The sequence below is a fragment of the Lipotes vexillifer genome, unplaced genomic scaffold (assembly GCF_000442215.2).
Source record: "Lipotes vexillifer unplaced genomic scaffold, Lipotes_vexillifer_v1.1 scaffold532, whole genome shotgun sequence".
Taxonomy (NCBI): Eukaryota; Metazoa; Chordata; class Mammalia; order Artiodactyla; family Lipotidae; genus Lipotes; species Lipotes vexillifer.
In genome coordinates, this window is record NW_006798027.1 from 802,315 (window position 1) to 819,967 (window position 17,653).

Here is a 17,653-nt window from a genome sequence, read left to right on the forward strand (position 1 = left end):
AAAAACCTCCAAAAACTTGTTCTATAATGAATAATTCCCTAAAGAGGCAACAAAAGTGAAACCCCAAACCAATACCTAGTGGCTAGCACTGGGCCTGATACTTGGGAAGCTTTCCACTGGTATTAAGAGAATACCATGAATGAATCAATGAGAAAGCTGCACCATGCTTCCTAATTACAGACACCCATCCAATATCCTTTGCCTGATCTGCCTTAGTAAAGGAACCTTAATTTCCACTGGTATTAAGAGAATACCATGAATGAATCAATGAGAAAGCTGCACCATGCTTCCTAATTACAGACACCCATCCAATATCCTTTGCCTGATCTGCCTTAGTAAAGGAACCTTAATTTCCACGTCTCCTTTGGTGGCCAGGTGACTAAGGATTGACCAATGTGTGCAAGCAGAAGTGGCTAGGTGGAGCTTTACAGAAAGCTCCTTATAAATGGGAGCTGACACTATGGAAAACAGTATGGAGGTTCCTTAAAAAACTAAAAATAGAACTACCATATGACCCAACAATCCCACTACTGGGCATATACTCTGAGAAAACCATAATTCAAAAACAGTCATTTACCACAATGTTCATTGCAGCTCTATTTACAATAGCCAGGACACGGAAGCAACCTAAGTGTCCATCGACAAATGAATGGATAAAGAAGATGTGGCACATATATACAATGGAATATTACTCAGCCATAAAAAGAAACGAAATTGAGTTATCTGTAGTGAGGTGGATTGACCTGGAGTCTCTCATACAGACTGAAGTAAGTCAGAAAGAGAAAAACAAATACCGTACGCTAACACATATATATGGAATCTAAAAAAAAAAAAAAAAGGTTATGAATAACCTAGGGGCAGGACAGGAATAAAGATGCAGACGTAGACAATGGACTTGAGGACATGGGGAAGGGGAAGGGTGAGCTGGGATGAAGTGAGAGAGTGGCATGGACATATATACACTACCAAATGTAAAAGAGATAGCTAGTGGGAAGCAGCTGCATAGCACAGGGAGATCAGCTCAGGGCTTTGTGACCACCTAGAGGGGTGGGATAGGGAGGGTGGGAGGGAGACGCAAGAGGGAGGAGATATGGGGATATATGTATATGTATAACTGATTCACTTTGTTATAAAGCAGAAACTAACACACCATTTGTAAAGCAATTATACTCCAATAAAGATGTTAAAAAAAATAAAAATAAATGAGAGCTGACTCAGCTGGGGGAATTCTTTGCCTTTCCTCCTTCCTCCTTCTTGGAACAAGAACACGATGGCTGGACCTCATGGACGCAAACTTGAGGTCAACCTCAAAGTCAAGCCCTAAGGATGGCTGAGCAGAAAGGATGGCAACCATTATTAAGGAGCCCTTTTACTAGCAGCCAAATGCTGTTCCTAATTTACACATTGATCTTCCTATCGACTGTGGAGAGTGACACATAAAAATCATGTGAAAAACTGCTAACTAGTAGAGATCACTGAGGCCAAGTTTAGAGTCTATGGTCCTCTCTTAAATGTGAGATTCTAAGACTGTGTCAGATTCTCAGTTCTGAGAATCATAATTTCCCAACTTGAAATCAAAGGACCCAGTCAGCTAAATCACAAATCACTTTTTAAAAGTCACCAAGCTTTAGAATAAAAATGATTCGGGTTTTTCCAAGTTGTATTTTTAAATGTTGAATATAGACAATGGCTTTTCATATGTTTGAGTCCTGGAAATCTACAGTGCATATCAAAACCTGCCCATCTATAATACAAAAACATCTTATAAAGCGGCTGGACCACCCTTAACTTGTGGGGACAGAACCTACTTTCTTTTCCTCTCCAGTGAAATTGTATTCCCATTCTCTCTGTGGCTGCAGAGTTAGCCTTCCTGGTTTGGGAAAATGTTTGATTCAAGGACAGGAGGTCTCTACCCCATTGCTCTTTGGAGCTACTCTGCTCCTTAACACACATTTTATACTTCTAACTTCTCTTACTAGAACTGGCTTTTTTTCTTGTTTTTTGCTCCCTACCTTCCCTCCTCTCATTTTTCTCTAACTTCTTACACTTTTCATTAAGTTTTTCATTGTTTTTCTAACATATGCAAAACCACAGAGGTACAACTAGGATTCTGAAAATAGTAACATCATTTGCCAGGTGTCCCAGGACAACTGGGATGGAGGGAGAAGAAAGCCCATGAGGTCCTTTTGTGTGAGGTAGCTTATCTGCTGCTGGCAGCACTGGACTGATGCCCACCTGGAGAATTACACATGGACCAGATGTCCATCATGCCTTCACCTTCCATTAGTAGTTTGACAAAATGAAACCAATTTATTTAACAAATTGTTGTTGTTGTTGTTTTTTTTGTGGTACGTGGGCCTCTCACTGTTGTGGCCTCTCCCGCTGCAGAGCACAGGCTCCGGATGCGCAGGCTCAGCGGCCATGGCTCACAGGCCCAGCCGCTCCGTGGCATGTGGGATACTCCTGGACCGGGGCACAAACCCGTGTCCCCTGCATCAGCAGGCGGACTCCCAACCACTGCGCCACCAGGGAAGCCCTAACAAATTGTTTTTTTTGTGGGGGTCGTTGTTTGTTTTTAAAGCAACTACCATGTACAGGTAACAGTGGGGAGCCTCAGGGAGACACAAAGATGAGGAACTCCCGGTGTCTGCTCTAGGAGAGCACATGGCTTCATTGGGGAAAAAAGTCAGACACCTTGATTGGTCAAGAATTGCTGAACAAGAATTTCCCTGGTGGCACAGTGGTTAAGAATCTGCCTGCCCTTGCTGAATGGATACAAAAACAAGACCCATATATATGCTACAAGAGACCTACTTCAGACCTAGGGACACATACAGACTGAAAGTGAGGGGATGGAAAAGGATATTCCATTCAAATGGAAATCAAAAGAAAGCTGGAGTAGCAATACTCATATCAGATAAAACAGACTTTAAAATAAAGAATGTTACAAGAGACAAAGAAGACTACATAATGATCAAGGGATCAATCCAAGAAGAAGATATAACAATTATAAATATATATGCATCCAACATAGGAACACCTCAATATATAAGGCAACAGCTAACAGCTATAAAAGAGGAAATCGACAGCAACAAAATAATAGTGGGGGACTTTAACACCTCACTTACACCAATGGACAGATCATCCAAAAAGAAAATAAATAAGGAAACAGAAACTTTAAATGACACAATAGACCAGATAGATTTAATTGATATTTATAGGACATTCCATCCAAAAACAGCAGATTACGCTTTCTTCTCAAGTACGCACGGAACATTCTCCAGGATAGATCACATCTTGGGTCACAAATCAAGCCTCAGTAAATTTAAGAAAATTGAAATCATATCCAGCATCTTTTCTGACCACAACACTATGAGATTAGAAATCAATTACAGGGAAAAAAACATAAAAAACACAAAACACATGGAGGTTAAACAATACGTTACTAAATAACCAAAAGATCACTGAAGAAATCAAAGAGGAAATCAAAAAATACCTAGAGACAAAGGACAATGAAAACACGACAATCCAAAACCTATGCGATGCATCAAAAGCACTTCTAAGAGGGAAGTTTATAGCTATACAAGCCTACCTCAAGAAACAAGAAAAATCTCAAATAAACAATCTAACCTTACACCTAAAGAAACTAGAGAAAGAAGAACAAACAAAACCCAAAGTTAGCAGAATGAAAGAAATCATAAAGATGAGAACAGAAATAAATGAAATAGAAACAAAGAAAACAATAGCAAAGATCAATAAAACTAAGAGCTGGTTCTTTGAGAAGATAAACAAAATTGATAAACCATTAGCCAGACTCATCAAGAAAAAGAGGGAGAGGACTCAAATCAATAAAATTAGAAATGAAAAAGGAGAAGTTACAACAGACACCACAGAAATACAAAGCATCCAGAGCAGAAATAAATGAAATAGAAACAAAGAAAACAATAGCAAAGATCAATAAAACTAAAAGCTGGTTCTTTGAGAAGATAAACAAAATTGATAAACCATTAGCCAGACTCATCAAGAAAAAGAGGGAGAGGACTCAAATCAATAAAATTAGAAATGAAAAAGGAGAAGTTACAACAGATGCCGCAGAAATACAAAGCATCCTAAGAGACTACTACAAGCAACTCTATGCCAATAAAATGGACAACCTGGAAGAAATGGACAAATTCTTAGATAGGTATAACCTTCCAAGACTGAATCAGGAAGAAACAGAAAATATGAACAGACCAATCACAAGTAATGAAATTGAAAGTGTGATTAAAAATCTTCCAACAAACAAAAGTCCAGGACCACATGGCTTCCCAGGTGAATTCTATCAAACATTTAGAGAAGAGCTAACACCCATCCTTCTCAAACTCTTCCAAAAAATTGCAGAGGAACACTCCCAAACTCATTCTATGAGGCCGCCATCACCCTGATACCAAAACAAGACAAAGATACTACAAAAAAAGAAAATTACAGACCAATATCACTGATGAATACAGACGCAAAAATCCTCAACAGAATACTAGCAAACAGAATCCGACAACACATTAAAAGGATCATACACCATGACCAAGTGGGATTTATCCCAGGGATGCAAGGATTCTTCAATATACGCAAATCAATCAATGTGATACACCATATTAACAAAGTGAAGAATAAAAACCATATGATCATCTCAATCGATGCAGAAAAAGCTTCTGACAAAATTCAATACCCATTTATGATAAAAAGTCTCCAGAAAGTGGGCATAGAGGGCATACCTCAACATAATAAAGGCCATATATGCCCAACCCACAGCAAACATCATTCTCAATGGTGGAAAACTGAAAGCATTTTCTCTAAGATCAGGAACAAGACAAGGATGTCCACTCTCGCCACTATCATTCAACATAGTTTTGGAAGCCCTAGCCATGGTAATCAGAGAAGAAAAATAAATAAAAGGAATACAAATCGGAAAAGAAGAAGTAAAACTGTCACTGTCTGCAGCTGACATGATACTATACATAGAGAATCCTAAAGATGTCACCAGAATACTACTAGAGCTAAACAATGAATTTGGTAAAGTTGCAGGATACAAAATGAATGCACAGAAATCTCTTGCATTCTTATACACTAACAATGAAAGATCAGAAAGAGAAATTAAGGAAACAATCCGATTCACCATTGCAACAAAAAGAACAAAATACCTAGGAACAAACCTACCTAAGGAGGTAAAAGACCTGTACTCAGAAAACCATAAGACACTGATGAAAGAAATCACGATGCAGAAAAAGCTTCTGACAAAATTCAATACCCATTTATGATAAAAAGTCTCCAGAAAGTGGGCATAGAGGGCATACCTCAACATAATAAAGGCCATATATGCCCAACCCACAGCAAACATCATTCTCAATGGTGGAAAACTGAAAGCATTTTCTCTAAGATCAGGAACAAGACAAGGATGTCCACTCTCGCCACTATCATTCAACATAGTTTTGGAAGCCCTAGCCATGGTAATCAGAGAAGAAAAATAAATAAAAGGAATACAAATCGGAAAAGAAGAAGTAAAACTGTCCCTGTCTGCAGCTGACATGATACTATACATAGAGAATCCTAAAGATGTCACCAGAATACTACTAGAGCTAAACAATGAATTTGGTAAAGTTGCAGGATACAAAATGAATGCACAGAAATCTCTTGCATTCTTATACACTAACAATGAAAGATCAGAAAGAGAAATTAAGGAAACAATCCGATTCACCATTGCAACAAAAAGAACAAAATACCTAGGAACAAACCTACCTAAGGAGGTAAAAGACCTGTACTCAGAAAACCATAAGACACTGATGAAAGAAATCAAAGATGACATAAAAACAGATGGAGAGATATAACATGCTCTTCGACTGGAAGAATTACTATTGTGAAAACAACTATACTACCCAAAGCAATCTACAGATTCAATGCAATCCCTAACAAATTACCAATGGCATTTTTTACAGAACTAGAACAAAAAATCTTAAAATTTGTATGGAGACACAAAAGTCCCTGAATAGCCAAAGCAGTCTTGAGGGAAAAAAACGGAGCTGGAGGAATCAGACTCCCTGACTTCAGACTATACTATAAAGCTACAGTAATCAAGACAATATGGTACTGGCACAAAAACAGAAACACAGATCAACGGAACAAGATAGAAAGCCCAGAGATAAACCCATGCACCTACGGTCAACTAATCTATGACAAAGGAGGCAAGGATATACAATGGAGAAAAGACAGTCTCTTCAATAAGTGGTGCTGGGAAAACTGGACAGTTACATGTAAAAGAATGAAATTAGAACACTCCCTAACACCATACACAAAAATAAGCTCAAAATGGGTTAGAGACCTAAATGTACGACTGGACACTATAAAACTCTTAGAGGAAAACATAGGAAGAACACTCTTTGACATAAATCACAGCAAGATCTTTTTTGATCCACCTCCTAGAGTAATGGAAATAAAAACCAAAATAAACAAATGGGGCCTAATGAAACTTCAAAGCTTTTGCATAGCAAAGGAAACCATAAACAAGATGAAAAGACAAACCTCAGAATGGGAGAAAATATTTGCAAATGAATCAGTGGACAAAGGATTAACCTCCATAATATATAAACAACTCATGTAGCTCTATATTAAAAAAACAAACAACCCAATCCAAAAATGGGTAGAAGACGCAAATAGACATTTCTCCAAAGAAGACATACAGATGGCCAAGAAGGACATGAAAAGCTGCTCAACATCACTAATTAATCAAAACTACAATGAGGTATCACCTCACACCAGTTAGAATGGGCATCATCAGAAAATCTACAAACAACAAATGCTGGAGAGGGTGCGAAGAAAAGGGAACCGTCTTGCACTGTTGGTGGGAATGTAAATTGATACAATATACGCTATGGAGAACTATGGAGAACAGTTTGGAGGTTCCTTAAAAAACTAAAAATAGAATTACCATATGACCCAGCAATCCCACTACTGGGCATATACCTAGAGAAAACCATAATTCAAAAAGACACATGCACCCCAATGTTCATTGCAACACTGTTTACAATAGGCAGGTCATGGAAACAACCTAAATGCCCATCGACAGATGAATGGATAAAGAATATGTGGTGTGTGTGTGTGTGTATATATATATATATATGTATATATATATATATACACATACATATACACACACACACACACACACACACAATGGAATATTACTCAGCCATAAAAAGGAATGAAATTGGGTCATTTGTAGAGACATGGATGGATCTAGAGTCTGTCATACAGAGTGAAGTAAGTCAGAAAGAGTAAAACAAATATCGTATATTAACGCATATATGTGGAACCTAGAAAAATGGTACAGATGAACTGGTTTGCAGGGCAGAAGTTGAGACACAGATGTAGAGAACAAATGTATGGACACCAAGGGGGGACAGCGGCGGGGGGTGGTGGTGGTGGTGGGGTGAATTGAGAGTTTGGGATTGACATATATACACTGATGTGTATAAAATGGATAACTAATAAGAACCTGCTGTATAAAAAAATAAATTAAAAAAGTAAAGAAAAAAAGAATCTGCCTGCCAATGCAGGGGACACTGGTTCCAGCCCTGGTCTGGGAAGATCTCACATGACACGGGGCAACTAAGCCCATGTGCCACAAGTACTGAGCCCGCGTGCCACAACTACTGAAGCCCATGCGCCTAGAGCCCGTGCTCTGCAATAAGAGAAGCCATTGCAATGAGAAGCCCACGCACTGCAACGAAGACCCAACACAGCCAAAAATAAATAAATAAATTTAAAAAAATTGCTGTATTGTATCATAGTCACACAACAAAATACACACTTTAAAATTTGCATTAAAGAAAGAATTGCTGAACAGAAAATATGATTTGCTAAAAACTAGTGCGAGTCATTTACTATATTAAAATCTAGCAATTCATAAGGCAGTTAAAAACAAATGCAAAACTCACTGGCCCCCTTTAGAGGATGCTATGGAACCAAAAACTGTTAAACAAAGGGAAAGAATTAAGCATGTATCCTTTTTCATACAAATTGTAGTTCAGGGCAACCAAATCACTGATGAGGCAAAGATTCTCTTTATAGTATTCTAGTAAATAAATAAATGAAGAATTAGAATATCAGCATTCTGCAACTCTTAATGAAAAAGACAACAACTAGGTCACCTGCCTCTGCATTGGAGGATACATACTACTACATATGGGGTGTTCTTGCCCAAAAAGTTCAAATCTGAATTAGATCAAGCCTTTTGGTATAGGGGATAGAGGAATGTTTAAATGATATCACGAGGAAACAATCACCAAAATCCAGGCTGGGGAGTACTCCCCAAGACAAATGACCCAGCTTTTTCAACAGATAAATTGCAAGGAAAAAAGTAAAATGTAAACCTATAGATTAATAGACACAATTTATGGACCTTATTTGAATACTGATTTGAACAAACCAATGATAATATAAACTTAAAGGGACAATCAAGGGAATTTGAACACTTTAGAAATTTAATGACATTACATAGTTATTGTTAATTTTTAGATGCTATATGGTATATTGCTTTTCTTAACAAAAGAGCCTTTTATTTTAGAGCTACATATTAAAGTATTTATGAATGAATGCTCAGGATTTGCTTCAAAGGAATTTAGTGTTGGTGACGGTGAGGAGAATGGGTAGGGAAAACAGACGAAACAGGATTGGCCCAAAGTTGATCACTGTTGAAGCCCCAAGCACGTATCACCAAGCTTCATTAAACTAGTCCAATTTTGCTTGAAATACTCTATAATAAAAAGTGAAAAAAAAGGGGCTTCACTGGTGGCGCAGTGGGACACGGGTTCGTGCCCCGGTCCGGGAAGATCCCACATGCCGCGAAGCGGCTGGGCCCGTGAGCCATGGCTGCTGAGCCTGAGCGTCCGGAGCCTGTGCTCTGCAATGGGAGAGGCCACAACAGTGAGAGGCCCGCGTACCGCAAAAAAAAAAAAAAAGTGAAAAAAAAAATAAATCAAGACTCCACCTCTCCCCCAAATTTTAGTTTTGAGTAAGACGGTGTAGAGGGAGACAGCAGTGTTATGCAGAAAGCCCAGAGGAGGCTTTCTCCAGGAGGCAGCAGGCATGCTCTCAGCAGTGCATGCAGAAAATGCCACAGTCTTAGGCGTAAAGAAGGCTCACCCTGTACATGTCTGTCAAGCCCAGGAGGCTGGGCCACAGAGCACAGATTTCTGTCAATGGGCAACAAGAGCCGACCGAGGAAGGCAAAAAGCCGGGGGTGCTGTCCAGATGGGCAGCCATGAGTCTCTCTCTTGGGTTCATGGAACCATCAGTGTTCTGAACAATGGGAAGACACCTTTATCATGAGCATGGTTGAAAGAGGGGACCGTGGGAAGGCTCAGAAACCAGGCAGGTAGCATTTGCAACATAAAAATGACACTAAAGGAGAACTGACAGAATCTGGTTTCTCGCTGCAAGGAAGGGGATGAAAAGAGGCCGGTCAAAGAAGACTGAGAGGGTGGAGAGGGGTCTGGCAGAGAAACGGCAGGTGGGAGGTAGAACTCAGGGAACAGATGTTGGGCCAAGTCTACCTGTTAGTAGAAAGTATGCATGAGGCACTTGTAGTGTTTTCTCTTGCTGCTTAGTTCAAAGAGGAAGATGGGGAAAATACTTGTTCTTTTGATCTCTATAAATCAAAGTATAAACTCTGTGCCAAAATAATTTAACAGCTGTGCCTTTTCCCTTAAAATTATTAGTTCTAAAAACAGAAAATATAAAAAGTAGAAAAATCTGCAAATCCTACCTTAGAAACCAAACCAAATATTTCTTCTTAAAAAAACTAACAGCAACAACAAAACTATACAGGTATATAAATGATACGGAGACATTTTTTTTCCTTTATAACCTAAGTTTCAGAGACCTCAGTTGTAATCTTCAGACAACTTTGACAACAAAAAACCAAAGGACATTAACTGTACATGTAGGGAACTTCTGGATACAACAGTCAGCCTAAGGAAAAAAATAAAAACCAAAACAAAAAAAGACATTTACACTTCAGGATAATTTCAACTATACAAACAATGTAACTTCACCATTGCTGCTGATGTAAAATAACGATGACATTATGAACATCGCTAAGTAAAATTTTGCAAATATTTCTTTTAGGGACTTAGTGAGAACTAGATTTCAAAAATGAAGTGTAAAAAAACCCCTAGATTTTACAATTGAAATTTTTGAAAATAAAAGATCAGACTTACTTATGACATCCTGATCACTGTCTTAACATTCAGCACGGTGTATCGTGAAACAGAGTTGCCTGTATAAAAATTTTATCCTCATAATGAATAACTAAAGAAATAATCAGAGGGCTACAGAGCAAGGACAATGCTTCTGGAAGCTGATGTAGACCTGGAAAATAATTTTGATGCTTGCTAGCATGTACTGAAGGATCACACAAATAATGTGTAAGAGGAAACAAACTAATATAACTCTATGAAAAAAGTTAGCAGCCTGAATTAACTTTACCTGAGACAACCATTTCCCTCCACATAGGTTGTTTGGACCTGGCCTTCACAACATTTTATTTGTCCATCTTTCTTTTCTCTCACATTAGCTGAGTAAAATTATCAACCCCCAAGGCAGCGTCCTCCTGTGATATTTTAGGCTGGTTTATAATAATGAGTCCATGTGTGGACGAGAACAGCGATAGCTGGTTTGCTTATCTGTGCGAAGTTTGAGAAGGCCCCGAGTTGGACCCTGGTGAAGCAGGTCTGCACTGTTTAGACCCACCCATTTTGGATACAATAAGCAAAAAGTAGAGAATAGCTGAGTAGAGTACAATAGCTGAGTAGTAGTAGTACAATAGCTGAGTAGAGAAATGGGGCTGCACCAGAATCGTGGAATTTCTAGAATTAGGAAAAAGGGCTTCAAAGAATGACAAGATAAGAGGAAATAAGGTTTTCAGGTGGAAACCGATTTAAAAGGGAAAAAAAGACCAAAAAAACAACCCTTTCCAGATGCCCCTTCTGTGCAGAATCAGTTAGTTTTAATATCTCTCAGATAAGTCATCAAAAATAAAATATCTAAATAAATAAAATTTAAAAATCTACAGAATACTCAGAATAAAGTAATTTAGAAAACTTATTGACTCTAGCACTGAGATTTCACCTTAGCTAAGATATTTCTAGTTCTTTTTAAACAGGACTGTTTCTGACAAAAGTAACTCATTCTAAATGACGTCTGTAGAGGTGAAAATTCACCCTGGGGTAAAGCATGCTCCTCCTGCAAGTAATTTACCTTGTGGAACCTTCAGGGCAACTCTTTAATGGCCACTGTCAAAACAACTTCTAAAGCCATACACAAAAGCTAGAAGACACTTATGCCCCTCACCCCATATGCTGTGGTTTAATTTTACTGACAAACTAAACTTTTAAAATGTTTTCCCATTTATATTTGTCCACAGGCATTCAGAAATAATAAGTGTATGCTTAAAGGACAATAATTACTTGTTCCACAGGGAAACCGATATGGCTTTTCTCACCCAATGGGTTGGTTCGTCCCTTCCAAGCTGATGCCTCTGAGGTACAGAATATGGCCATGGGCTTGCGACGCAGGCCTAACTGATACATGGGAGAGGCATAAAAACTAAAATAAAATAAAGATAACCCTCTATGTAAACTTTATGCTTCCACTGCAATTACTCCATTTTCGTTAACATTTCTAGTGTGAATTATAACCAGAGCAAACAGATCATCGTTCCACATCCCAGGAGATGGCAACAGCCAAATAACCACTTCAGACTAACCACTCTCTCTGTCTGACTGAAGAAGGGGCACATCGCTAGAGCCTTACTATTCTGAAGGGAATAGGAACTCTGGGTACAAGTGATATTCCAAATTAAATTATGCAGATGTCTGAACGTATTTGAGTTCCCAGAGTATGAGCAGTACTTGTTCTAAGATTTCACCACCTCTTCTATAACAGAACATGTTCAACCAACAGTTGAGTTGAAATAGTAACACTTTCTTGGGGAAATTAAAGTTAGCAAACTTATTAGATGAGAAATCAAATGACTCACATCTTATTCTTTTAAGTATGACAAAAAAGATAAAGCTATCAAAATTTATTTTAGCAAAAGTTGTGGCTATCTTTTCACACCTATTTAAAGCAAAAATCAAATCCTGGACAATCTGTAACATTTGAAGTAATGCTCTTTTACATGCACAAAATTTTTATTTTGACGTATTCAATTTTAATGAAATTTTAGTAATATATATCAACAGATTTGGGGACAGCTGAGAAGCCAGTATATTTATCACTGAACAAAAGTTTTAACACGTAAGCACGTATCTGCAAAAAGCAATCTAAGAAATCTTATGAAAAGATCCCATGAAATCCAATATCAAATTAAAACAGCAAGGAATAAAAGGACATCAGAAAAAAAAAAAAAGATCTGCTAAATGCTGTTTTTCAGTTCACTTACTGTCCAAACAAAATCTTTGTTGCTTTGATGAGAAGAATATATTTAAAAAAAATTCTTGCTAGATCTGCTCTATGGGACACACACACACACACACACACACACACTTACAGGGATTCCCAGGACACCAGTGGGGCCTCTTTTAGGCCCCTTAAGTGTTAACAGCAGAGGCCTGGCTGCGACCAGGCGCGTCTGGCCCGATTTAAATGCCCTGTCTTCAGAGGACTGCGGTGAGCATGGCCATAAAACTCGGGGACATTACTGAACCTTAGAGTGTCTGATCCTCCCCCCAACAATACACACAACTTTACTCATACAATTAAGGCTGCTAGTTGGCATTCCATTTAACTGTCAAAGTCAGACCGGTGGCAGCCCCGCAGCCACAAAGAGATGCCTTAAATGAGAAGAACATGTTTCTACAACCGCATTTGAGAAAGTTTGGCTCCAAGCTATGCACTGATTAATATCAGATCTCCTCCTTCATTCTCTGCTCGACAATCTTGTCACATCTGGCTGACAAATCCTTAGGAGGTTATGCAAAACCAGGCGGCCGGTGGGGCTCGGGGTCTGGCCAGCAGCGCCCGAGGGGCAGCGGGGACCATGCCGTGGCCTCCTCCTCCGCCCTCAGGCCCCCCCCCCCCCCGGTCCCCTGCCCCGCCGCCCGGTCGGCAGCGGGGACCCGCCTGGGCGCTCGGGTGGTGAGCGAGCGCGGCGCTCCCGGGGCCGGAAAGCCGAGTGCGGCCGGGATTCAACACCCGCGACGCGGGACCGGCCGCCCCGGCGCTTGCAGGCGATGCCGAGTGCGGCGGGGGTACAGCCGCCGGCTCCGAAGCCCGGTCCAGCCCTGTCACCTGCAGGCTGCCCGTCTCCAAGTAGCCAGAGCCCACTGTGTCTGGCTTGGACGTGGAAACCCTCGAGCCTGACCCCGATTTCTGGGGCCGCCTGAACCTAGCGCTGAACTGTTCCGCGCACCCGGCAAGTCAGCTGTAACCTTTATAAAAACCTGACCTTGCACCCTCGAATCTATCCTGTCCCGGAAGCTTCCTGAGCTGACCTGTCTGCGTCTTCATTTGCAGTTTTGTACAAAAGATTTGTAGACAACCCCCCCCCCCGCCCCGGACAGGAGGCCCCGTCACTGTCCCTCACCCGGCTCCTCAGTTCTCCGAGTGACCGAAGGCTACCGCACGCTTAATTCTCCGGAAACAAAATACAGGTTAAAAAAAAAAAAGGCCACTTTAAAAATCAGCTGTTTAATTAATTCTGAGGTCAAAGCGGTTGAAACAGTCCCAATGTCCTTGAACCGAAAGCCGAGGTGCTGAGGGGGCGGGAAGAAGTGCGGAAGGCGGCCGCCCAGTCTCTCCTGACCCCGCACTTTCGACGCGCCGGGGCTGCCCCGGGGACGCCGGCGTCCCGCCCCCGCCCGCCAACCCCGGTCGCTCACCCACAGTGCGTCGGGCGGCTCCGGGACGTCGGGCGGCGACGGGTCCGGGAGCCCCCACGGGCCCTCCCCGCCGCAGAGACGCTCCCTCACACCCTGCCTCGGGGAAGGACCGCGCCGCCGTCGCGCAGGTGGCCCTCGGGGAGATGGCCCCTGGCGCACCCCCCGAGTACCGACCTGCCCGGGGTCCGAGAGGCGTCTCCGGCCGCCCCGCCCCGCGCGCTGAGGGGGCCCAGCGCCCGGGGAGGGCGCCACGCTTACCTCAGCCATCCTGCGGCCGCTGCAGTGCCGGGGCTACCGGCGCGTGTCCCTGGCTCGGGCCGCCCCGCGTCCGCCTCGGCTCGGCGGGCGCCGCCGCATCTAAGCTCCGGCCGTCGGGGCCCGCCGCGGCGAAGTGGGCGGCTCCCAGTGCTCCCAGGCCGCGCGGCGCGGTGGCCGCCCCCGCCCTCCGGAGCGCCGCGCACCGCGTGTGCCCGCACGCCCGCCCCCTGCGCCCCGGGAGGGGCGCCCCTCCTCCTCTCCCCTTCCCCTCCTCCTGGACTGCCGAGTCGCCCGAGGCTCGGGCGCTGCTGCGCCGCACGGGAAGCCGCCTCCTGCTCCCGCGGCCCACTAACGCGCTAAATCGATGCAGCTGATGCGAGGCCGTGGCCCCCGCAGACAGCGGAGACCTAGCCGGCGGCCAGCGAGGTGGTGTCTGCCCCCGCCGGGCTTGAAGGCACTTGTCGGTAAAGACACAGACGTGTCGGTGTTTGCCTGTCCCGGGGAAGGGCGAAATGCTCTGAAGTTCTCTGGCTCCCATGTCGGGGGATGATTCTGCCGCCCTGCCTGCTCCGGGACGCCCTCGGGTCCCACCGCGGCCAAGAAGAGGGCTGTGCCACCCTCGTCACCAGAAACTTTATTTCCAGAGGCAGTTTGGGGACGTGTCCCAGGATGTGGAGAAAGGGGGGCGCCAGGAAGTTTTATTACGAACTCCAACAGGCATCCCCGCTTCCCTTCTGTGGTCTAAGGAATTATAGTCTCAGCTTTACCACTTTCCTGGGACAAGTCTTTGCTCCCTGAGCCTCAATTGCTTCCGTTGTAAAATGGGATTAAGTTTTCACCTCTCTTATTGGGTAGTAAGGACGAAATGAAATTAAATTTCTTGGAAAACCAAACAGGAGCTTGGCCGCCATGAGCAGATGGGGAGGGGGCCTGACGGGAGAACCGGTTTCCTGTCCTGGGGACAGGGGATGCTTCACCCCTAGGAGCTGACAGAGATGGCCCACAGCTGCTGAAGCAGGACCCAGCTTTTCTTCTGCCCCACCCTGGGGCAGACACAGAACCTGAGGAGAGTCAGGCCTCTCCCTTTTCAGGTCCCTAAAAGGATTCACTGAAGGCTGGATTTGGGGGAATCCTACTTCCTTCTCCCCCAAGTTAACCCACTTACCTTGCTGCTAGTGGAGGTCCTTGGAGGGAAACAAAACCCTTGCACACTGTGGAAAAAGATGTGAGATGAAAGGGGAAAAGAAGCGAGTTGCACTCATTCAGAGGGAGGGTACTGGTCCTGGCTCTGAATGGCGCAGGCCTCTGAATGGAAGAGGAGGGAAAGGAGCGACCATGGTGCTTGTGGAAGAAAGTATCTGGGCTTCATGGGGTCCAGAGAGCCCCTGCTCTCTGTGCCCTGCAGGCTGGACATACATAGCTGGCGTTCTGGCCATGTCCTGGGTCTGCAGTGTGGTGCCCTTCCTTGCAGGTATGAGGTTGCCTGGCTTCATGTGATGGACTCTGCCCTCCCTGCCTTACAGGTGGTGGCAAGATTTATTTTCTCACATGGCTGACTTTATTATGAAGCTTTGCTTTGTGAATTCCAAACCTAAACTGCTTACCTTCCGTTTGTGTCCTCCTCTTTCCCACTCCCAGCATTTCGACCTTTCTCCTTGCTGCTCTTCTCTGCTTGTTGTAACACAGTGCATCCTTCAAGACCTTTCTCAAATGTCACAGCTTCTCAGAAGCCCTCCCTGATCCACCAACCCTCCACTCTGTGTGCTTTTGTCCTCTTCTGACCCCCAGGCACTTGTATCTGCCTCTCTAACTGTGCTTATTACATTCTCTAGCCTGCTTGTGATGTGTCCTTGTCTTAACTGCTTTGGTCATTACTCATCTTAGTGGCTTCTGTGTTATGAGTTGCTGCAGCAGACAAAGTTCAGGTTTTGAAGTTAGAATGGCTTGGGTGTAGCTGGTTTGTGCAATTGGAAACTGAGAAAGTCAGCTTTCTAGGCCTCATACTGTCCTCATCTTTAAAAGTAGGTATGAAGCCTTGTTTCTGGCTAGATTGGTAGAGCTAAATAAGATAGTTTCTGTTCTGCAAACACTGTTCTCCTTCCTTTCTCCTGCACATAAAACTGATTTTGTAATTAATTTAAATTTGTTACCAGAGGAGTCCTTGGTTGCAGTATTATTGAATGGCCATATATGCTTATTATAAATACACTGAAATGTCTAAGACCCAGACAATGGCCCACTTAAATACCTTTAATCTGTCTGATTGATGGTTTTTGTCAGTATCTTTGTGTGTGCGGCAACTGAATTGTATTTTAGTAAAACTTTTCAGTAGCAACAAATATCACGATCAACCTGTTTAACTCTTTCTGGTTACAGACAAGGAGGATTTTTGGCAATACACGATTTGAAAACGTGAAAATAGGCCACCTCTCCCAAGACGCACCATTGGGATCCACATACACATTTCTTCAAATATGACAGTTTGGACCCCCATATATGGAATCAGTAGGACTAGATGAAAATTGCTAATTAATCTTCTGCAGGTTCATTTAGAATCATATACCTGATAAATGTGACTCCTGAAATCAGTCCTCATATTTATTCCCAGATTTAATGGGCTTCTCTGCCACTCCTTGGAAACATGTCAGCAGAACCTGGGACGGAGAAACCATCCTTGAATATAGAAAAGAATGTGGCACTGGCTGGGTAAAGATCGTCCAGATCACGCTTCTGTTCTCCTACTGGTCAGTAATGGGACCTGGGCATGACTTTCCTGTCTCTAGGCCTCAGCTTCTTCCTCTGGCAAGTGGGGCGTCCTGAGGGCCTACCCTGTTCTCACAGTCCTCCCTTTTTGCTTCTATGTGCTTCTGTGCTTCCACCTTGCCATTTTTCTTTTGTGTCCAATTTTTTGTTGTAGCAAGCACAAAAAACGGAATGTCTTCGCTGATACTAGGGATTAAAAAGACCTTTATTAAAAAGGGTAAAAGTCGAGAAGGCACAAAATAAGAAAATCCCTGTGACCTGTTCTTATGGAGGCATGAAGCAGCTCTTCTTAAATGAGAGACTTGGTTGGGTTGCTGTCTTCCTGAGTGAGGCCTTTCCTGAGGTGGGTGTGCTGAGATTGCCCATCCTGAGAACCACTGGTGTATACTGAGGGGTGGGACAGGTTGAGTCAGGGGAAGCAGGGCAGGTGGGGGTTGTGTGAACTGAGAGCCAGTGCATGTGTGAGGTGATCAGTTGTTGTTCTCCTTGTCATCAGCTGGGAATGTGGGCTCACTTTTGCCAGATTTCCCGAGTTTGCAAGAGAAGCTGGAAATATTCTGATATTTAAAAGTTGGCAACTAATTCAAATTTTTGATAAATATGGTGTGAGTCAAACAAAATATGTTTTTGGGCTGAATCTGGCCTATGTGCTGTTCATTTGCACCCTCTACTGTATACAGGGATGTCTTCTTGAGGCCTGGGCTTGTATATAGTAGGTG

The 17,653-nt window shown here is 43.0% G+C and overlaps 1 protein-coding gene across 1 annotated transcript in view; it reads right to left on the reverse strand.

Annotated features, from left to right (window-relative positions):
• BNC1 (basonuclin zinc finger protein 1) overlaps positions 1-14,270 on the reverse strand; it is a 32,275-nt gene extending 18,005 nt beyond the window's left edge. The window contains 1 exon segment of the mRNA XM_007470067.1: positions 14,172-14,270. Coding sequence (XP_007470129.1) covers positions 14,172-14,270 — 99 coding nt within the window.
• Between the last annotated feature and the right edge of the window lie 3,383 nt (positions 14,271-17,653).